The following is a 23421-nucleotide window of genomic DNA, read 5'->3' as shown; positions in this document are numbered from 1 at the left end:
CGACACTCGCTGTATGAATGGTTTTACTTAGAAGGTGAATCATACAACACATAATTCTAGAATTTTATGAATTAAACATTGGTACGAAAATAAATGCCACAATGGAAAAAACCGAAAGTAAACCGGATCTTAATAATCGAAGAGCAGAGAACTCTAATGAAACTTATGACACAAAATCCTCTCTATGGATCTCATTCACCAATCGAAAACAAACACCATTTAGGCACGTGACTCTCTATCTCTTCTATACAAATTACGTAATACACAGGCTGTCACGTGATACGTTTTTTCTCGTTGTTTTATCAATATTATCACGTGGCTAAATGTTGTTTGTTTACGATTGGTGAATGAGGTCCATTATTAATGTTTGATAATACCAAACGAAGGAAAAAAAAACAATGAGAGTTCTTTAATATACAGTTTAATTAAATCTATATGTAAACGTCTTTTATTTGAAGCTTTCAGGGTGAACACTTGGAAACTTGTTGACAATTCAATTCTGATTAAAGACTATCACTGATTGGTCAGTTTCAATACTGAAGTCAGCCAGTGAAAAACGAATTCTGAAATAAAGTATAATAATGTATTTGAACGAGACCAATCGTCATAGAAAGCCTGAACGTCGCAACCGGTGGGAAGAATCACTGGCGGATCCAGGGGGGGGGGCGGTAGGGGCGATCGCCACCCCGTTCACTCGACCGACCTTCCTCCCGAAGGGGGGGGGGCACGAATTTTAGTATAGAATTCACACAATTTGTATACGAATTTATATTTATTACTTATGTTAATAATATATGCTAATTATTTATATTTCAACCTATTTTTGGATTATTTCACCCCCCTTTGTGTGGTCAGGAGGGGGCGATGACATCAATCCCGCACCCCCCATTAAACTTTTGAGTAGGGGGGCGGTCCAATTTATTTGTAGAAATCACAACTTGCTAACAGAATCAATTAATTATCTATATGATTAAAACTTGTAATTGGTGTTTTAACCGATCTCTATATTATGTCGTTCCCCTGTTGGCCGATTAAGGGGGGGGGGAGAATACCTCTACTGCCCTTCCCACCTAAACCCTTTGAGTAGGGGGTTAGGGTTAGGGTTCTACTTTTATGGGGAAATCATAGTTTGTGGATAAAATTAGTTGAATTAAATATAATTTATATATTATATCGCTCCCCTTCTAGTATCTTGGCCGATTCAGTGGGGTAATGGGGGGGGGGGGCGATAGCATCTACTGCCCTCCCCGCTCTAGCCCTCTGAGTGGGGGGGGGCAGTCCTATTTTTATGGAAAAATCATAGTTTATGAACAAAATTAGTTGAATATCTATATAAGCTTCGTATTGATATGTGAACCCATTTGTATATTATGTCGCACCACAATCTAATCTCAAATTTTATCTTTAGTAAATATAAAATGAAAAAGGGTTGTACCAGGCGGGTGGGGCGATACGTGCAATCACCTTCCCCCATCGGACAAACCAATACTTTTTCTTTTTGTTTTATAGTTAAGAAGTTACAAAATTTAAAAAAAATCTGTCTCTAATATAATTTAGATATGCTATAAATTAAATTCTTATATCGAGTCGCCCCACCTCTTTAATGCCAAATGCAATCATAAGCAGAAATTATAAAAAGGATCGAGGATTAATTGTTTTCACTCTACCGCCACCTCCCCTTTCAAGACGAAAACATGATGTTTTAAAACAGAAGTCAAATATGGCGACAGTGTGTATGTAATTTCACATGAATTTATCATAATTTTTTAAAGAAAGACTTTGAACCCAAATATTCTTTTCCTAGTCGCCTTTTCCCTACCTTTACTCAATCTGCTATTTTTCTAGTAAAATAAATTTGGAATTATAGCTCACAATTTATGCTTGAATCCTAAAAATGCAAAAAAAAAATTAGAGTAGAATCTAATTGGTCCACTTAATTTGTCCTTCCACTTCCGACATGTTTTGTTGGAGCTTTGAATTATAAGTTACAAACATGCCTATTGAACAAAATGTATCACTTTTAAATGAGCTGTTTTAAAAATTTTATTTTTCGAATATTTTTTTTTTCGGCGGCGATTCGCAAAGCCTTAATCTAAATCTGTGTGTGCCAGCGAAGTGCTCATGACACTAGAAGGTTTTATAGTTATCTATTCTTAGTTTCAAACTTAAACGCCGTGATCTATTTCTCTCTACAAAGTATAAAGGTGACTATTTCAACTCACAACACAACATCAATCAAGTACAATTTCTTTCTTCTGTTCTATACCAAACCAAATAATTAATTACCAATAATTCAGCCAACTAATTGGTTATTTTTAATGGATTCTTGTTTTGTCAGGTAAAAGAAATAATTTTGCAAAATTTCAACTTGATACAAGATTGGGTGTGGGAGAAATAACTTCTACAGACTTTTTATCAGACAGACAGAGTGAGTAGATATTAACTTTGTAACTACATAAAAAGAGGTTGTCAGGACTTCACTAAGAACATAATTTCATTATGAATAGCTGATGCTGTGTAAGAATTTAGGATTAGGACATAATAATGTTAGTTTCTGAAGGAACGAGTGAAACTTAGAAAACGAAAGGAAAACTATGTAGCAAACACTTTCAGACCTTGCGATCTATAGAGCAGATAACGTTAAGGTCATTTGTTTTTTTGGCCAACGGTTAACCAGTAGGGTGTCCTGTAACCAGCACAACGACCAATCGCCTTTAATTTCCCCATCTAAAGTCAGGTACCCATTAGAGTTGGGTGGACTCAGGGGCGTCCTAAAAATCCTGAAATTCAAAATCCCATTCTTCAAGGAGATTCGAACCCAGGACACCAGGTTCGGAAGCCAAACGTTAAATCACTCAGCCACCGCATCCCTATATGTATGTGCCCATAAATATTTTTATAAAGGTTCTATTTCATTGAAACTGTCAAAAGACTTTGTGTTCTGTTACACACTCGTGAAACGTTTAGACCAAACACTATGAACTCGACAAGAGCTCGTTAGATGTAGAAAGCCTTAGCTATATCTAAGTCGCTTGTTCTCGTATAAAATATTTATTATTATTACACTATTTAATATTTAGCTCTATAGTTAAGCTTTGTTACATTAGGTTAGATAATGTTATATTTAGGCTAGATGATCAGTTACATTTAGGTTAGATAAGATATGTTAAATTTAGGCTAGATAAACTGTGTTGTATTTAGACTAGATAAGCTTTGTTATATTTAGGTAGATAAGTAATGTTATATTTAGGTCAGACAGGTTATGTTATGTTTTGGTCAGACAGGTTATGTTATTCAGGCTAGACAGGTTATGCTAAATTCAGGCTAGAAAAACTGTGTTATATTTAGGCTAGACAGGTTATGTTATATTCAGGCTAGACAGGTTATAGTATATTTAGGTCATACAACTGATTCTCATTTAGAGCAGGCATGCTGTATAATATTTGAAAGGAAATGTTTAACATAGCGACACATCGTATATGATGGAATAAAAATTCAAAAATACTTTTTGTTTTTTTCTTGATAGAAGATTTCGATTTCATCAATATATATTTGTCGGTGTCTCAAGCCAAATTGGAATATATCTAGAAGGGATGAAACGTGGTAGAATGATATCTTCAAAGTGTGAACTTTGCCTAGATCTGATGCAGTAGGCACAGAGAAAAGATAATTTTTCCCGACTTCAAAATTTATCGGCCTGTGGAGTTTACAAAAGGAAATATTAGGCCAATGTTATCATTAAAAAAATACAATATAATAAAAATAATTTGTGTTTTCACATAAACTCGTTGACGGCCCCTGTGGGTCCCTCTGTTTCTTTTTAATATATGATAATGCCACACGCCAAAGTAACGATAAATGAATCCTTATTAAATATAAAATGGATAGAGGGAGTGTTTCCACTTCGATACTTCAATAGGAAGGAACCGAAAGAGCGTTGGGAAAGTCTAGTTTTGATGAATTGAGTGGGGAGAGGCAAATGGTAAGGACACTCCTACATCCTCCAACTCTAATCCTAAGGAAGGGTAAAGCAGATGTACATTTGCAGAGAAATTGAGCAATGATTGCAATTCATAAATATTCAAGTCTATACATGCTATTCATTTATCGTTTTAAACAAATTTAAAACTGGTAAGGAAATCTAGGATCATTTTGTTAATAAAAATGAAGAGGGCGGCACGTGTTCCCTACCGACCCCCCACTTTACACCGTGAACCAAGAGTAAAGTGAAAGTACAGACGTTAGTAGAAAGAATCCTGGGAGTGATCAGTATGCTGTGTGAAATTTTTACATCAAATAATCACATACAACTTATTTGCTATAATTTATAGGGGCCTGCAAGGATCATTGCCCACCCGTTAAAGTTTTATTTCTTCCAGACCCGCCATTCTGTCTAGCGCCCTACTAGGTGTTGACCTGAGGTTTCATGCAAACGGAAGTTGACGAAGTCCATTGTTTACGAGGTGAGAAACATCGCTCCCCTTTCTCCAACGTTTCAAAGTTCAAGGTATCGATACTTTTATTGTCTGAACAAACTGAAACTGAACATCTAATTGGAAAAAGGGGGGGGGGGGAGAGGGTTGATTGAAATAAGGAGAATCTTGGTAATCTTCAGATGATTTAGTTGTGTTGATGTCTTTGGACTTAGAAACGAAGAGAAAAAAGTTAACCTTACTTTGAATAAAAAATGACCTTTATTTGGTGTTAAGAAAAAGTCCTTGGTAATCCTACATAGAACCGTCACATTATAGTGGGAGGGCCTACGTCACATAATGTGGGAGGGCCACCGTCACAACGTGCCACCAAGTGATAAACGACCTGTAGGATAAGGCACGTGGTTGGTCAGCTTTCACCCTCATCACGTGCGATAGATAGTTCACAGGAAACAAAGCTTTATCACAATACCTTTGTCGTTTAGACTAGTCCTGGAAAGATTATAGTCAACTAATACCTTTGTCGTTTAGACTAGTCCTGGAAAGATTATAGTCAACTAATACCTTTGTCGTTTAGACTAGTCCTGGAAAGATTATAGTCAACTAATACCTTTGTCGTTTAGACTAGTACTAAAAGATTATAGTCAACTAATACCTTTGTCGTTTAGACTAGTCCTGGAAAGATTATAGTCAACTAATACCGATCAGTCTGTATTTACCTAGAGTTTAGACGAACTTCATTTGTTCTGCCTTGATCCCCCACTATATCTACAGTGATATATCCTTTTTCCGTCTGGCCATTTTCAGAACTCATTTTTACTGTCAGCTCCAGATGATACACTGGTACAAGAGGCACAGGACAATAAGGTTAGTGATTAGGTTTCTAGAACATTGGATTGTATTAAAAACATACATCACAATATATGAGGTGTACAAAATGTTCATGAAAGACTTTAAATGTTATATTCACAAAAGAATGTGTACAATACAAATAGTATTATTGATTGAGCCGTACTACAGAATGGTTTCTGGTCATTCGTTGTCAAGTATATGTTTTGCCGTTGCCCTGGATTCAGTTTAGTTTTGTCAGCATGAAAGCCCATGTAGGGACATCCTTCAGGTGGACACACCTTGCACACACCACTCTGAAATATTTAGACAACGTAAAATGTTCATGAGACCAAGAGGTCAAACCAAGTTAACCAAACACTGACCCTACGGTCCACACCATATATTCAAGAGCTTAGGAGAGTTCTAGTTAGATTTTAAGGTGTTTTTTTTTTAAACAGAATTCATTGCCTCTTAAAGTTTAAAACGATAAAAAATATAAATAAAGATTTAATTGAAACAAATAGCGTGCATCCATCTTTAAAGCTAATAGTATTAGATTTCGCTTATTTGAAAAAAATAAATTCTAAAAAGCTTACAGTAAAGTCTTGTTCTTTGTTACATGGGTAACCAACAAATGGACATTTGGTGTTAATACTTTCCACATAGTAATGAAAAGCTCTCATGTGGTTACAAATCAATGTCTCTATAGAACCTAGAATCAGAAAAAATAAGATAGTTCTAGATTAGAAATGACAGACGTTACTTCAAATGAGAAGATAAGTACGTCCTAGGCGAATCCATGTGTCCATCTAGTCATGCATGTTAATTAGTGACTTAAACTCTGCTTAGCCGATGGTTTTCCTGGCTGATTTAGGCAACCCATTCCAAGCTATAATAGCACTAGTGAAGAATGAAACACAGATGTATCCTAACATATGGAATAAGAAATGTGTTTTTATCTTTGAGTCTTTCTGAATATTTTATTAGATTTTTTAAATTGTAAATTATGGTTCAGTGTTTTATGTATTTTACTACTTTACTTTTAAGTCTTCTGTCCTTAAGCGTCTCTAAATTTTGTGATTTTACTAAAGGTTTTCTTCTAATCAAATTTGAATATTCGTTTGTTATAGATCTCACGGCTCTATTTTGCGCCTATTTAATATTCTTTAGTTTTTGTGAGTTGGTGGGCTTCCAAATAGAGGATACATATTTTAATATTGGCCTAAATAAGGTAAATAGCATTTTAGTTTTATGTTCCTATTTTATTTGTATAAAAGTCTTTTAATAAACAAACTAATCAATTTCAAGGACGCCATAATAAAAAAGAGGGGAACTGCAGTGTGGGAGACATGGTTCTAACCACAGCTAATGCCCAGGCATTCATTTCATTTCAATGAGATGACCAGTAGTCGTTTCGCTACTGAAGGATGCCAGAGATAATTAAAGAGCATTATAGTCAACTAAATAATACATTTTTGTTTGCGCTACAAATGAAAGAGATTTTTTAAAAATTCATTGAATGGTGTTTAGAAGTGAAAACATATATATATTGTTAACCAATTAAAATACATAGAACATCAACGTTTCCTTTATCTTGCACACCAGATACAGGCAAAGAAATAAACAACTATCTATTTGTTATCTACGAGACATGAAAATCTTTCCTAACTTACAAAAACAAGAATCGTTTTGTTTCCTAAGAGTTAACGGATGTTTTAATTAATTCGTTGCACTGACCTTCCACCAATCCCCATTGAGCTATTTGTGTGAATGGATTTCTTGTACAGCCGGGCTGGTCTCGACCAAGATTTGGATAAAAGTCAAGATGACCTACAGCTTGCTTAATTCCTAAACCTAAAATTACAGAGAAAGATTTATTTTATATGGTGACATTTTATCCCCGTCTGTTGAATAAATATACCTTATACATTATGACCTCTGACCTAGTTGTAGAAGTCCTAATGGTGGCGCATCAGAATGTATGACATCTACAAAGACAGCATCGGTTGGGTCAAGTCTTACTACAGGATCTGTATTCTCAAAGTAGGGGCCAGCAGGATCGATGCCTTGAAATAAAAATACAACAATACAGAAATATGAGAATAAAAGTATTGGGTTACAATCTTAATTCTAGTCCAACTAGATCTAGCTGATATCTACTTCGCTAGGATTTAGTTTTTTTTTATTACAAAGCTAATATCATATCAACTCTCTCTCGTTATCTGTCTATCATAGACCCCGCGCTAGATCTAGGTGTAATTATTACATTGCAAAATATATACGTAAAATTCCTGGAAATCTCCTGAATTTATTAAAATATCCTGAAAACTCATAAAAATCTCATGAAAAATAGACAAAGTTGTCATTTGTGGGTGTCATTCATTGTGGAAAATGTCAATCCAATGGCGATAAAAGAAAAAAGGCATTGTCCGCTTTCATGTAATAAAATGTAATTATCAGGCGAATTTTCACCTTAATCGGAAGTAGGGGTCTACTATAGGCCTACTTTATTTACTTTTATACAAATATTTCATAGTTTGCAAGGTTCGTAAAATAAATTTGATCGCAATTTCGTTCTTAGTAAAGAATGAATAAAATTTAAAAATCTTAATTTTCCCTTATAATTCTTATTCCCACCTAGATTAGGCCCCGCGTAATCAGTTTCGCATAGGGCCCCGCAATCGTTAGGACCGGCCCTGATCAAGACGACAGGCTAGAGTGCATATCACAGGACTAGGCAGCTTTACCTTTGTTTCGTCACGGAAGTCTAATAGAGTTAATTTAGCGCTTCTTAAACACAATAAAAAACTTTTTTTGTTCGTTGTATATTGTTGCGCCTCTTGCACACACTTTCTTTTTTAGCCGCTACAGTTAAAACAGTTTTAGTTTGAAAGGGACACACCTACTTCCACAGTACAGACCTCGAGACAAAAAGCACTTCTATGGACACATAACGTAAAAAAAATATTTTAATTAATCGATAATTGATAAGTGATTTTTCTGAAACATTAAAAAATGGGAATAAATACTGTGACAGTATGCTTTAATGCACGCAACCTTTATCTTATTGCCAGTAAAGTACGGTATTCATACATTTCTTCATACCATCAAGTTCAGGCCTAGAGGATATAAATGCATTTTCCGAAAGCCCCAATTGAATGCCACATTCCCGTTCGACAGAAAACTTGCATTTTTTTTTCGCGAATAGCGGTCCTAAGTGCGTGTCAATAGCGAAGGTGTGAGTATGTATCAATAGCGAAGGTGTGAGTGTGTATCAATAGCGAAGGTGTGAGTGTGTGTCAATAGCGATGGTGAAGAAAGTGTGAATCTATAATTAACCTTACTAATTACAAGCAAACAACTTTAAGTTGTTTAAATATAGATTTAGATTTATTTTTCTTGTCATACGAAGTATCATATTAGTTTGATTGTGTATTGGGCTATAAAATAATAAAATGATTGAAAGTCTAGAGCTATATGTGAGCAGGTCAGGAGGCCCTGAATAGACCTTTTCTTATCTGCTCAACATTAAATTTTAACAGTAGATGTTAGCGCTACTGGGTGGGTTTCATCTGTGACACTTCAGTCTAGTTTAGTCAACTAAATGAAAGCACCAACGAAACTTTACTTGAAATTAAATAAGACAAAATGAAACTTTATTTACATATACAAAAATAAATCAATAATACAATATAATATATACACTAACCACTACAACTAACTAAAACCCTCTAAATCTACTCCACTACAAACACCAATAACTAACCAAACCAACTAAAACCAACTATCTAACAAAATCACTACAACTACTACACTAGACCTAGATCTACACAAACACACTACAATAAACTAGTCTAGATCTACATTATTCTACTATTACACTCATAACACTAACACTAAAACAAGTTAGTACCTTACTATTGCCCAGACTAAGTTCACTAAGCCGACCAAGGCAACACTACAGAAACAAAATAACACTAGTCTAGATCTACAGCAGCAGCTTAAAGCAGCAATATTAGATACAGCAGCATGTACTTCAGCAGTAATAATAGCAGGCCGCCCCAGGTACAGAATAATAAAATAATCACACGACAGACCACAAAGATCTTCAGCGGTCACACAGACAGAAATACTGTACTGACCACTGGTCAACTGTACACTCAACTGTTTTAAGACAGCATGTACATCACTTTCTATACTATCCCGCACTAACCTATATAAAAATATGCGGAAGTACAATTATAAAATCTGACACTAACCTATAAAAATAAAATATATAAAAATAGCTCTAACCTATACAACAAAAATACATATAAAAAATATATTAATTATATGTATACGTAAACATCGACTTTTCAATAAACAGCTAAATCATGTGTAAGTGTAAAAAAAAAAATAATAAAATTTAATGTTCAATTTGTTCTATCTGAGATGACAAGAAAACAGTGCTAGATACTTACCAGATATGCGTGCTAAACCAGGTATTTGTTCTCCTGCATAACCAGAAATTTGAGCTCCAAGACTGTGACCAATGAGATGAAAGTCTGAAGCAGACATAGCTTTATTTTTCTAGAGCCAAATGGAACAAACGAAAAATTGGATATTCGAAATTTTATAGATTAAAACCAAAACATGAGTTACTAAAGTAGATCTAAGAAAGTGTGAACCTATAACTAACCTTACCAATGGACCTCATTTACCAATCGTAAACAAACAACATTTAGCCACGTGGTGCTCTATCTCTTCTATATAATTTACGATCTCATGTTTAATTCATGATGGTTGTCACGTGATCGTTTGTTTCGTTGTTTTCTCAATAAGATCACGTGACTAAATGTTGTTTGTTTAAGATTGGTGAATGAGATCCATTACAAGCAAACAACTTTAAGTTGTTTAAATATAGATTTAGATTTATTTTTCTTGTCATACGAGTAAACTTTGACACTTCTTAGTAATGTTCTTGGCAAGGAAAACGAAGATATTGGTGACGCTTATATTTCAATGTTGATATCACAGAAGGTTGTGATATTATACTTTTAATGGCATATTGGTCTCAATCAGAAAGCATGTGTTGTGCGTGTATATATATAAACATGTGATCAAATAAAAAAATATCTAAAAAATTAAAACAAATAAAAAAGTTTAAAACTTTTGATGTAATTACTGCACATGCGAAATTTAAAAAATCTTTCTTAAGAACAAAGCTTATCCAAGGGAAATAATAGCAAAAAATCATATTTATGTCTTAATACTGCAAGAATAAGCTCTCTTTTTAAAATAAAATAAAAATCAATTACTCAACACTAATTTATTAACGTTTTTTTTCTATTGATTACTGTATTGTCGTCGACCTTGATTAATAAAGCAAAATTTCAACTTGATTCGAGATGGTGAAGTGGGAGAAAAAACGTGTACAATACGTATAAAGGGAAATAGCTCCACGTATACATCCACATCTCTCACGCCTCAATAAGTAGCATTTATTTCCCTTTTTCGATACCAAACAAATTAATTACTAAACTAACTGTTGTTGTTTTTTATTGATTCGTCTTTTGCTAGGTATAAAAAATATTGTTTCAAGTTTTAATTTAATTCTAAAATAAGTGAGGGAGGGAGAAATAACGTGTTCAAAAATTTTACCAGACAGACAGACAGAGTGAATTGATATAAGCTTTGTAAAAAAAGGATAATGGGCGAATGCCGAAATAAGGGCAACATGGTGACTTTTTTGGTCTGTTTCTGCTTTAAAGCATCCAAGCTTCTATTTTACCTATTTCTTGAGTTATTAATAAATGAAGATTCCCCCAATTTGTTCTACTATTGTTTCGGCCTTGCTATATACAAGTGTGCTTACTATTAGTTCATCTACTAATTTTGATATATACAAATGTACTTACTATTAGTTCATCTACCAACTTTGCTATATACACGTGTACTTACTATGAGTTCATCTACCAACTTTGCTATATACACGTGTACTTACTATGAGTTCATCTACCAACTTTGCTATATACACGTGTACTTACTATGAGTTCATCTACCAACTTTGCTATATACAAGTGTACTTACTATGAGTTCATCTACCAACTTTGCTATATACACGTGTACTTACTATGAGTTCATCTACCAACTTTGCTATATACAAGTGTACTTACTATGAGTTCATCTACCAACTTTGCTATATACAAGTGTACTTACTATGAGTTCATCTACTAACTTTGCTATATACAAGTGTACTTACTATGAGTTCATCTACTAACAAGCCTATCTGTGCGCCCACGACTCTCGTGTTGGCTGTTGCCTGGGTGTAGGGAGGAGAGTTTCCATCTGACCAGTCCACAATAATGACATTATAGTCACCATGTGCCAGTAATTCGTCCTTCAGATTCTGTAATGAAGATAACACTTACATAACATAATGTGTGATCTACATTCATCCTTAGAAACCTTATATCTAACAAAGACAATTTTATTTTCGATTATAACAATAATAAAATATGCATATCATTTGATTACATTAATTAAATATGGCTGTTTTAATTGGAATCAGTCCATAAAGAAAATTTCAAATGTGCTTTGACACGTGATCCTATACTGAAATTACCAGACGCTAATACTCCTTTTATTTTGTAAACAGGCAAGTGGGACAAAGTCATATCATGTTGTCTTTTGCAGGAACATGTCTTATAAGTTTTGGTCTCGCCTGAAGACCACAAGAGGTGGGGATGAAGAGACGTCGCGAGTTTGTTCATCGGCTAGGAGAATGTTCAGGTTTTTCAGGAAGATGTTTTTTGCTTTCACATTGTGAGGGTGGTAGGTTCATATCACTTTGGGTCTCTCATCATTGCCAGATTTCGTTTTTTTCTTGAAAGATTGTTCTCTTTTGAGATTCTCCACTCGCGATAAGGATTTGTCTAGAATAGCTTGAGGGTAACCACGACGCAAGAAAAAACTCTATCACTTCAGTGGCTTTTTTCATGGAAGTCATTGTCGTCTTGGCAAAGGCGTCGGATACGCAGAAGTTGGGAGTAGGGGATAGAATCTTTACAGGATGGTGGATGCGATGACGAGTATAGAAGATCACTATCACTGTCAGTATCTTTGTAATGACAGAAAATTTGGGGTTATATTTATTTGGATGTCTAAGAAGTTCACATTAGTGCTGGAATAGTATAAGTAAAACGAATGGCGGGATTGAAGTTATTGGTGAACTCAATACATTTGATTAGTTCATCCTCAGTCAGAGCACATCAATGTATCTCCTATAAAATTTTTGGTCATGGGACCCATGTAGGATAAACAAATGTTGAGTTCTAAGAAGTCCATGAATAGGCAAGCATAAGATGTACTGCTCCACTGATTTGGTCAAAAAATTGCCCATTAAACTCGAAGGAGTTGAGAGTTAGTGCAAGTTCCGTTAGACGAACAAGAATGTCAGTGGAGCACAAATTCAATGTGACCATAGACTACTGGCAATTTAAAGAACGCGACATGTGGAAATAATAGAATTTGTCGTTGGGCTCTGTTATTACAATAATTTCATTTGAATAGAGAACTACATGTAATTGTTGACTTCCTATCAAGACTAACTGAATAGATCAACAGGACAAGGTTGATTGACATTTAATACTTATTCTTTTAAAGTTTTTTTTTTTGCTTCGGTACGTCGGTATGATGTTTCTGTACATAAATAAACTCTCTGTCAGTCAATTGGAGTTATAAGGCCTACGGTATGGAAGGTGTGAGAACCATAGAACACAGACACATTGGCATTCTGTGGATCAGTCGTGCTCACGAAATAGGCTAAAAAATAGAATTAAACCATGTAGTACTGGGCAAACCTTTATTAGATAATAATTATTTTTTCAAACTTTGTAGAAGAAATGTAATTGAGATTAATAGATATGTGTAGGTTTGTATATAAAATATATTTAAATTAATTAAAAAAAAACAGTTAGAGCCCATTAAAAAATATATAATTTTTATGCAAAAATTGCTCGTATATGTGTATAGTATTTTACATTTGATATGTTTTTGTTTAATGCTAGACATTTGATTCAACTAATGTATTCATTAAACTCACCCTTTGATAAGGGGTTACGTTTGGGTTATCGATGAAACCATGAGACAAAATTTTTGTTGGTTTGTTTTGAAATTGAGCCCATGCTGCGGTCAGGTTATCTAGATGTGTTGCTGGAAGATTGATAGAATGATTGAATCTGTCTCTTGTGTAAAGCTGGAATATGGTTCTGTGGATATAATACAAGTCAGAAGTTAATAGATATTTAACAAAAATATATTCTCCCTTAAATATCTATAGAAAATTTTTTTCAGGTCGTACCATTCTTACATCATATTTCACATTCTCAGGTATTTGTCTAATTCTGATTACTATACGGGCAGGCAATGAAATTCTATGGCCATATTACAAGGTCCTTAGTGCTTGCAAAGACCTTCCTGTGACAAGCGTTAGTGTGTTAGGTGTTTTGTGTCCGTTTTATGTTTAGCCAAAACTTGCTCAATTGCAACACTAATAGGCACAAAGCTAAAATGCAGGCAACTAATGCTATGAATACAGATATGTACAAATGTTAATTGTGTAAAAGTGAAATTCAAATAGGGTTGTAGGCCTACTTTACAATGTGAAGTTAAATTAATATGAACTGATATGGACAATTATCATTATAAGATGCTATGGCTAAATGGTCTGAGTGTCATTAGACCCTGTGCTTATCTTCAGAGTCAGGTGCTGCCGTGGAAGACTGGTATGGCTGGCGCTGTAGCTGTCTGCTGGTGGGCTGCCGGAATGGGTCCAGCTATGCGCAGTTATCACAGTCTCGGTTGACATTGCCTTTTTTTTTTTTGTTCACTTTGGGCCAAGAAGGTGAAAAGCACGAGAAACCTCTGAATGGAAAGCGGAAGTAAGAATGACTAAATTCACCTTAAGTGTGTAGCAGTCGTTAGTACAGATATTTTAGTGGTAGTTTGTTGTACTCGGAGCTGTACACATATTTTGTTACCCGCTGTGATGAGGACGTATTCTAGTAGTTAAATTGTATTCTAGAGGACTTAGGATATTTTGTGCCCGCTGAGATGCAGATGTAACTGTTCTTAACTTGGATTAGTATTTATATAATTACTGTGAAAGATGTCGTTCCAATTTTTATCTAACCAGTGACTTGTAGCTGAATGCTTGAAGTAGCAGTATATACTGCTGTAAATCTGGTGGTGACACAGATGGGGGTAGTGCAGTGTTTTTAGCCTACTCAAATCGCCACAGTCCAGCGCAGGACGAGCGGTCAACTGTGACCAGTGACATTACACGCCAGTTCGGCAACGACCTGTGTGTAAATATTACGCACGCAAGTCATGACGATTGTGATCTTTCTGGGTGGCCAAGAACATTCCATCCCATTCTAGAAGGCCAGTAGAGACTCTATATAAGAGCGAGTGTGTCAGAAAGACTGGACTTCACGTTACCTCGCAATGTGACCAGACGAGGCGAAGTTAGAGACAGACGGTGTGTGAAGTCAGGCGGAGCAAGGCTTGGTTTTGGACAGTTAGTGTGATGTTGTTGCCAACTGTACAGTATTTGTAATGTATTTGAAATTAAACTGGATGATACTTTGGAGCTCTGAGTTGTGAGGTTCTTTGAGTTTGTTGTGTCGTGTGGTGCAGTTTGAAGAGAGCCTGGGCAGTAGAGGAGAGATCGTAACAATATTGTCATTAAACAAACGTTATTTGTCTGCTAAAAACCTACTCAGTGTCAGTGTGTACTATTTATGTTTGTTACGTGCTAAGTGTAGCTCCAAGACACCCGAACCCAGCATTCCACACATTGATAACAAACACGTCGTTTTACAGCAGTCCAACAGGGGCAGGGATCGGCTGCGGCTACTGATAACAAAGCCAGTGACGGGTCGTGACAGCAGTCTATATGTCAGAGTTGATTTCTAGGCACAAATGTCTGAAGCGTTGGCGAAGGCTTCTGAACAGAAGGAAAGAGTACCTAAGGATATAGAGTACCTAAGGATATAGAGTACCTAAGGATATAAAGTACCTAAGGATATAGAGTACCTAAGGATATAGAGATCAGAGACAGGAGAATGGTCCTGTCTCCACCAGGTCTCGAGACGGCATGAAGTGGACAGACCACGTTGAGGAAAGTCAAGTGAAAATTGGCGGAGAGGGGAGGGCGTGGGGCAATAAGCCGACCACGTGACAGAGCAGACAATCCGACGCCATTAAGGAAAAAGGTCCAGTTTGATCCCCGATGAATGTCGATTTGGAAGAGACATTACGTAGAGCTGTGAATTGAGAGACAATCGAACTCCAGAGGCTCGTTCACTGGCTTCTCCTTTTCTTCCCGCACAGGTGTTTTGAGAAGTAGATGATATCTAGCCTTGGCCAAAGCAAGGAAGGTTACGTTAAGGCACGGGTCAACGCGAGTCTCGGCCAGGGTAATCTTGCCTGCGGGCGGTTTCTCGAGAGTCTTTGAACTTTACCAGTCGCTCCAGAGAGGGAACAGTACCAGGAAAATGTAGAGAAAGCAATAAAAAGACAACATAAAGGAATGGACGGGCCTGCCACTGAGGGAGATTATGACCGAGACAGAGAGGAATGGAGGGCGGTCAACTGTTCGTGTGTTGTACCCCGACAGTCCAACAAACTAAAGGATTGGTGAAGGTAGGTGAAGGTGATTAGACTGGATGGAAACTCTTAAATTTGCGTTGGAAAAAATAAGACTTTATTCAAATTAATTAAATGTAAAAGAATAATTTACCCTATTTGTTCTGGTCTTTCGGGAGGCAATACCAAAGGTCTTTCTAAACTTATACCAAATGGACCTTCAGTAGCAAAGCAGCCAAGTGTATCAAAACAAACAGCAGCACCTGTATCAAATATTTAGGATGTATCATATGTAGTAAGCTATGTATCAAGTAACGTATCTAATGTGAAGGGTGATGAACGTACGCTAAAAACATTATCCCCCCCCCCCCATACACACACAGAAACGCTTTAATCAAAGGCCAGCTCAAGCACTATCTTGCCTAGACTTGCATAGAGGAGAACTCCTGGTAGAAAACGTGTTCCGAAAGATGGGCAGCAACTTAACCCTTTTTTTTCTGTGCTTTCATCAATTAGGTTGGTCACGTGACAAAAGAACTTCTAATAAACTATTGAATAATTTGAAGCAGGACTCGAAGAATGAATTCGAAATCCAGTATTACAAACTTATTAACTTTTTAAAAAACTTTTTATGAATCAATCAATCATCATGTATCATCTTGCAGAAATTTTCGGTGCGATATTTCGTACACTTTTTTTTCTTAAAATCATGTTATTATATTTATATTTTAGAGCATCTGAAGTAGTTACTAAAAGATGAATAAAAATAAAGATTTAACAAGGTTACAAAAGACAGTTTGTGTGGAAACACAAACTCAAAATCGGCCCCCGAAGTTGTCCACCCAGGCAGGCTTCAATATTTTCAGGAAGAACATCCGAATGAAATTATATCAAAGACAAATGAGAGATAAGAATGGAGAAAGAAGGTTAACAGATCTTGTGTAGTGCCCCAACGGTCCAGCAGATCAAAGGATAGGTGAAAGTGAATGTAAAGTTAGATGTGAACCTGGCCTAACTAGTTCCCCTTTCAAATCTTGTGGTCAGTAGGGCAGATGATGTAAAGTTCATCTGTTTTTTTGGCCTACGGTTAACGAGGGTGTCATGTATCCAGCACAACGACCAACCGCCTTTACTTTCCCCCAACTAATGTCAGGTACCCACTAGAGCTGAGTGGACTCAGAGACGCCCAAAGATTCCAAAGTTGAAAATCCCAGTCTTCACCAGGATTCGAACTTGGGACTCCCGGTTAGGAAGCCAAGCGCTTTACCGCTTAGCCACCGCGCCTCCCCTGGCCTAACTGATGTCTAATAATTGATCTAATTGTTTTTTTTTAAAGGAAACCTCAGAATTTGCGCTATTCATTAGCTTTATCATCATAGGAATCCTTGGGCCTTAGGCCTCTTTTCTTTGCCTCTTTTTTGGGCTTTATGTGCCTCTTTTATGGGCCATCTTGCCTCTTTAGTGGGCTTTTTTTTTTATATAGGTTTTTATTTATAAGTTCTCATAATTCACAAGTATTAAATCATAAACAACTGAAAATTGATTAACCTAAAAATATAATAATAGTAATAGAAATATTATTTAATATCAAAGACATACTACCTAACCATTGAAACCCATAGAGACAGAAAAATGATACAAGTATCCTCTACCTCAGAACAATCAACACAATATCAAATATCCCTGACACCCAACACCCCATTCCTGGACTACTACCTGAGTATTGTACAAGTATACGAAAATCAAACTAGATAATTCTCTACCCTAAAATCCATTATTTTCCTAAATGTCAATTTTAGGTGATTAGGATGAAACACCTTATTATTATGTTGAGCTTTAAGCCAGCTAGCCCAAACAATTCTCTTTGAATTTCCATTTCCCTAGTCCCATTCTGAGGATTTATTTTTATTTAGTTTTGAAACACTAGCTTCTCCGCAAAAAAATAAATTGCTTTAGTATATTCTCGATATCTCTGAAGATGGAAAAAAGGATGTAACATCCTCATGGGCTTTGACTTTGATGGTTGAGAAGGAACGACCCGGTATATTTATCCCAATAATAGGGGGGTCGGATCTTACAGATTCCAAGAAGGGTTCCAAGCAAAGGATATACAAGAAGGGGGATAAGGACCTTTGTATGAGGATGCTCCTACTGAGAGAACGATTAATTATCTACCTACTTAATGAATCACAGCAATAAAAAAAATAAGGAAAATGAAGTTTACAAGATTACTATTCATTTTAAATTAGGTCTAACTTATAATGCATACTAATTAGCTTTTTCTCTTTAAAAAACTGCTTGCATAACTGATTTTAAAAATTAGATTTTTCGCTTTCAGAAAAAAAAAAGTAGCCGTTGCATCAGAACTTTGAATGGTCGAAAATATTGTGATGTCGGATTTTCAATATCTTTTCTAGTTTACGAGATCTAAACGGGACGGACGGACAGACGGACAGACAGACAAAACTAATAGCGTCTTTTCCCCTTTCGGGGGCCGCTAAAAATACATGCATTTTAGCTCTGTTTTGCATGGGCGCTATTTTGGTTGTTCGCTAATTTGTCGATTCACGGAAAATTGTTTACATTTTTTTAGTTATGTATGTACAATTTTTTCTTTAAAAAAATAAATCTTAAAACCTTTATGGACCTAAATATGGGACTTTGGGAGCCTACGGTGCTACACCAAACTCACAAGGGGGGAGGCGAAATTTTTTTTTTCATTTATGAGGTGTCACTGGTAAAGTTTGAGAAACACTAATGTACATATTATGTGACCACTGTACATACGTTTGTCTGTTGCAGTTACTGGCTTGACTTGGATAGAACAGGACAATAGCAGACACGTTACTGTAGATATTTTCTGGAACCACATCTTTAAGTCTGCTCTTAGTTCATAAATGTCCTATTTAAGTTGATCGGGTTGAATGGAAATTCAAAACATATCTTTTATTTTATTTTTGTAAAAATTCCAAACTTCATAAATAGATTTGGAAAAAAAAAAGAAATGTAAATAATGAAATCTGATGTAGTCGATTTTAATAACAATAATTTTTAAATGTGAAACAAAAGCAACAACTTTAATGCGGACGCTGCAAATCAGTCATATTCACAAATATCTTTACCTTGTTGATGTCCAAGGGCTGAGCCGAAGGCTCTTCGAGCCCTAAGTTTGAAAAAAAACCTGTTTGGACGCCAAACATTAAAAAAAAAAAAAACCTGTGTGAACACAGTTCTCTCTGAGACAGACCCGAGTCAATGCCTATGTAAAGCATTGCTATTTCCATTGCCTTTGGCCCCCGACGCATGCTTGGCTGCATATGGCCGAAGGCCGAGGGCACCGGGAGCCTCCGCCATTTTCCTTCGTTGTACCAAGCTAACTGTGCGGGACCCGCTATTTATGTAACGGTCCCTTTAATGAACAGCGCATGGATCTGGGACGTGTTTGTGGGGACTTTTTTGCAACCCCGCCCGTGCAATGAGTGGACTCGCGTCTACCCGTGGGCATCCCCACAGGAGTCTTGTGTTGCTACTCATTTAGCCTAACCACTTCCTCTAATGGTCGTTTCCACGCGAGCGCCACGATGAGGCAGGGCAACTAATGCTCGCGAATATCTTTACCTACAAATTGAATAGATCTTACCCAAAAACATCACATATAGATTACGTTCTACTCTGACACGACTTTACCAAAAATAAAATGAATCAGTTGCAGTTACAATAAATGTCTGTTACAAACTGGATCTCATGTAATAACAAACTACACCACTTCTAAATTGGATCAATCGTGCATACACAATATGTCACAAAAATACTGCACATACACCTAACATATATATATATACACACGCATATATATATATATATATATATATATATATATATATATATATATATATATATAAACTACAGGTGTTACTTCAAAAGAGAAGATGGTTGCTTCCAACACGTTGTCATGTATCAATCTAGTCGTGCATGTTATTTGAGACTTAAACTAAGTCGTTTGTTTTCCTGGCTGATTCAGGCAACCCATTCCATGCTCTAAAGGCACAATGGAAGAAAGAGCACTTTTACAGATTCGTCCAAGCATACGGATTAAGAAATGAGCATTTATCTTTTTAGCTTTCTGATTATTTTTTTTTTAGGTTATGTAAGTTATGGTTCACTGTTTTATCTACTATTGTTACTTGCTTTTTAGTTTTCTGTCCTAGGGTGTCTTTCAATGTAGAGATTACACTACTTGTTTTACTCTAGTCTCAAGATATTATTTATTATTTGATTGTTATAAATCTGACTGTTTTATTTTGCTTCTGTTGAGGGGTCTCAAACAGAGGATGCATATTGTAATATTTCCCTAACCAAGGTTAAATTGTATTTTTGTTTTATATTATTGTTTGATTTGTAAACAAATTCTCTTAATAAACCTTAATGCTTTGTTTGTTTAATACTTTGTCAATAGATTGATTTCATTATAAGTTTTCATTTATTATCTGTGGCATTTTACGTCTCGAGAGACAATCTTTTCCCTGTAGAATTTCTCATGTGACTAAAGAGGCCAATCCTTGATACACAGCTTCTGAATGTTTATTCCGTGTACCTGGCTTACCATGAATAAGAGCTACCTTAGAAACTTTCTCTAAGGACACTTCAAGAAGACAATATATTTGGTTAAACCAAGCAGATAACAAATATCGAAACATGTAATAACAATGTAGTGGAGTGGATACCTTTTCAGGAAACACCGGCCACCCCGATATCCACGTGACCCTTCCCCCTAGATGGCACCTTGTGTCCGCGCATAAAAAGCAGACAACGTGAACACTGTCCATTCTACCGGCATCATTTGTCACTGTAGTGTCCGTATGTTACTGGACCTACGTCGTCTCCACTCCCTGTTTGTGTCTGGTTCACACCATAAGATTTTCTTTTTGTTTTTCGTTAGATCTAGTATTTAGGCCTATTAATTATGTTTTATGTTTGCCTTTGGCAGGTCTTTAATGTATACGAGTTACCTTCGTCATGTCATTTAGTTTGTTCTGTGCTAAACCCACCACAACAATAATAATAATAAACTATAATCCTGGAGGATTTTTTTTAGAGAGATAGGACTGCACCACCTGACACCATCACACGAACGAACTAACAGGTTTGACATGACTAGTTCGATCACTCGTCTCATCAGAGGATCAATATCAATAGAACTCCAACTGTACATCCTTTAAAAGCCTAGAGAGTAACCAAACAAACAATTAGGACTACTCCTAATCATACCCACAGCATTCAGCGATGAAATCTATATATAGAGAGATTTATTTAGTTTGTTTTTACAAAATGTATGCCAACTCACTCTGTCTCTCTCTCTCTGGTAAAAAGTGTGTACACATTATAGCTCCCACACCCATTCTCAGATGACGTTGAAACTTTGAACAATAATTCATGGCCGTAGACAATGTATGAATCAATGCAATAAATTAACCAATTAGTCAATTAATTATTGGTAATTAATTATTTTGTTTGACACCAACAAGGGAAATAATCTTTAAGTATTCATACATACCTAGATCTAACAGAGTCAAACAACCTAGAACCTACAGAGTTAAATAACCTAGAACGTACAAACTAAATCAACTCAAACTAAAGCACAGTCACAAAAGCTAGTTTTTACAAAACGAAAGAGTTGGGGGGTTTTTTTACTTACCAAAAGTGTACGGAAATCAAACTGAATTGATTATGTCCCTTGAAGGTCTAAAGTTGCTCGATGTCTAAGTCAATATCTACAAGTCTTTTGTTTTTCAAATACTTCACCCAGCACTAGTTCAGCAAAGTTGTGAGTCTGTTTACTTTTCCCTCATTGTTATCTTCGTTCTCTTCTCTGTATTTCTATCTTTCTCTTTCATCCCACGTTTCCCACTTCTTCTTCTACCTTGTCCTTCGCGTTCTTATGTTTAGCTCATTAGTTCTTTTCTTTTTTCACCCTCAGATTCTTTCTCTTCTTTTACTGTCTCACTAGTTCACTTACTCTTGTAACTATTTTCATTGTCTCCCTCTCTCTGTCACTCTTATTTAACACATCACTCTCACTTTCACTCTGTTTTTATTTCATACTCTTTAAATATGATCTTACAAGTCAATATCTGTGATGGTGGACGGGTAACGGCTGCTGACATCTGCTGCAGTACAACATGATGGTTATCACTTGATTCTCCTATATCTCAATACGTCATGCATCAAATTATGTAAAAGTGCTTTTCTTAATGTCTATGCATATAACTATAGAACTACAGAAAAAAAAAGGGCTTACTTATAAACATTAACAAACATAATATGTTGTTGAAACTGAGTTTAAAATTTGAATTTTACTTCTAAGTTATATCTATATCACGATGTACATTAAAAACTTAGAACGGAAGTAGATTAGAGACAGACAAACGGACGAGAGAGACCCCTTGTAATAACAGGAAAGGAATTGTTTTCTTTAGCTGACAACGTAGACTGTACCTTTCTTTCTGTAATTAAGTATTGAGTTCTAAAAGGCAGGATTAATATATTCTATTATATATTCTATCCGCTGTTGAAGTGTTTATATTTAGAACTCGCGACTACAAGCAACATGGGCGTAGCCAGGTGGGGGTTTTGTGACTGATTTTATGCTTTAGTTTTGTTTACTTTCAGGTGAGATTTTAATGTTCAGCCATCACTTGCCCCAGCACAGCCAAGAAGGTTTTTGAGTTTAAAACCTTCTCTTCTATAAAACAAAAAATAATCCAAACGACAGTCAACAAACTCCATGAGCGTAGCCAAATGGGGGGGATGAGTTTAAAAACCTCTCAAAAATTTTTTTAACGACAAAAACACCTTTTCAATATAAGACTAAGTCACTAAAGCATACAACAGTCACCAGATTCTATGAGCATATCCAAGATTGGTTTTGAGTTTAAAACCCCCCTCTAGAGTTTTCAATATAAGACTAAAGCATATAACAGTCATAAAATTCTATGAGCTTAGCCAAGTAGGTTTTGAGTTTGAACCCCCCTCAAGAGGGCTTTAAGTTTAATACTTTCTCCAGATGGTTTTGAGTTTAAAACCCCCCATATTGAGGTTATGAGATTTTTTTTTAGTTTAACCCCCCCCCCTGCAGCAGATGGTTTTGACGATAAAACTTCCTTTTTCTATAAAAATTTTAAGCGAACTAGTCACCAAATTCCATGAGCGTAGCCAACAGGAGTTACAAATTTCTATTAGTTGCTGGGCTCCATTATTTAAGTGCAGTGAATAGCAGACTTGGTTTTAGAACTAAATTTTTTATAGTAGAATAATGCACTGTAAATACCTCAGAATATGCATTTTTTTGTTTTAAATACCGGAAATAATGCTTGGCTAACCCTAACGCCCCGAACTCCGCTGGGGGAGCTCCCACCGCTCCCCCAGATCCCCTGGCTAGCAAGGTGGGGGTGACTACAGTCTATCTCTTTTCTAGGGTACAATAAACGTCTTCCGAAAGAATGAAGGGTCGGAATGTAATAGAGATTAA

The 23421-nt window shown here is 35.9% G+C and overlaps 1 protein-coding gene across 1 annotated transcript; it reads right to left on the bottom strand.

Moving 5' to 3' along the window:
- Positions 1-405: 405 nt before the first annotated feature.
- On the bottom strand, positions 406-21983 carry LOC106055499 (pancreatic triacylglycerol lipase-like). The gene is made up of 13 exons (XM_056028485.1): positions 21589-21983; positions 18681-18795; positions 16048-16156; positions 13348-13513; positions 11506-11652; positions 9725-9833; positions 7208-7330; positions 7002-7118; positions 5861-5976; positions 5449-5578; positions 5153-5273; positions 3506-3697; positions 406-563 (listed from the first exon to the last, which is right to left on the bottom strand). The coding sequence occupies exons 2-13, from the start codon at positions 18763-18765 to the stop codon at positions 494-496; spliced, it is 1485 nt and encodes a 494-aa protein (XP_055884460.1). The 5' UTR covers positions 18766-18795; positions 21589-21983; the 3' UTR covers positions 406-493.
- Positions 21984-23421: the final 1438 nt, after the last annotated feature.

The sequence above is a fragment of the Biomphalaria glabrata genome, chromosome 5 (genome assembly GCF_947242115.1).
Source record: "Biomphalaria glabrata chromosome 5, xgBioGlab47.1, whole genome shotgun sequence".
Taxonomy (NCBI): domain Eukaryota; kingdom Metazoa; phylum Mollusca; class Gastropoda; family Planorbidae; genus Biomphalaria; species Biomphalaria glabrata.
Note: the sequence above shows the minus strand (reverse complement) of the source record. Positions and strands in the feature narration are given on the sequence as shown.

Bases quoted from the DNA above. Each gene is read 5' to 3' on its own strand.
- LOC106055499 (XM_056028485.1), bottom strand. From the start codon at position 18,765: ATGTGGTTCCAGAAAATATCTACAGTAACGTGTCTGCTATTGTCCTGT. The intron at 16,157-18,680 runs GTATGTACAGTG...TATTTGATACAG, and splicing joins AGTAACTGCAACAGACAAAC to GTGCTGCTGTTTGTTTTGAT. The intron at 564-3,505 runs GTATTTTTGAAT...ACTTTATTTCAG, and splicing joins TATCAAGAAAAAAACAAAAA to AATTCGTTTTTCACTGGCTG.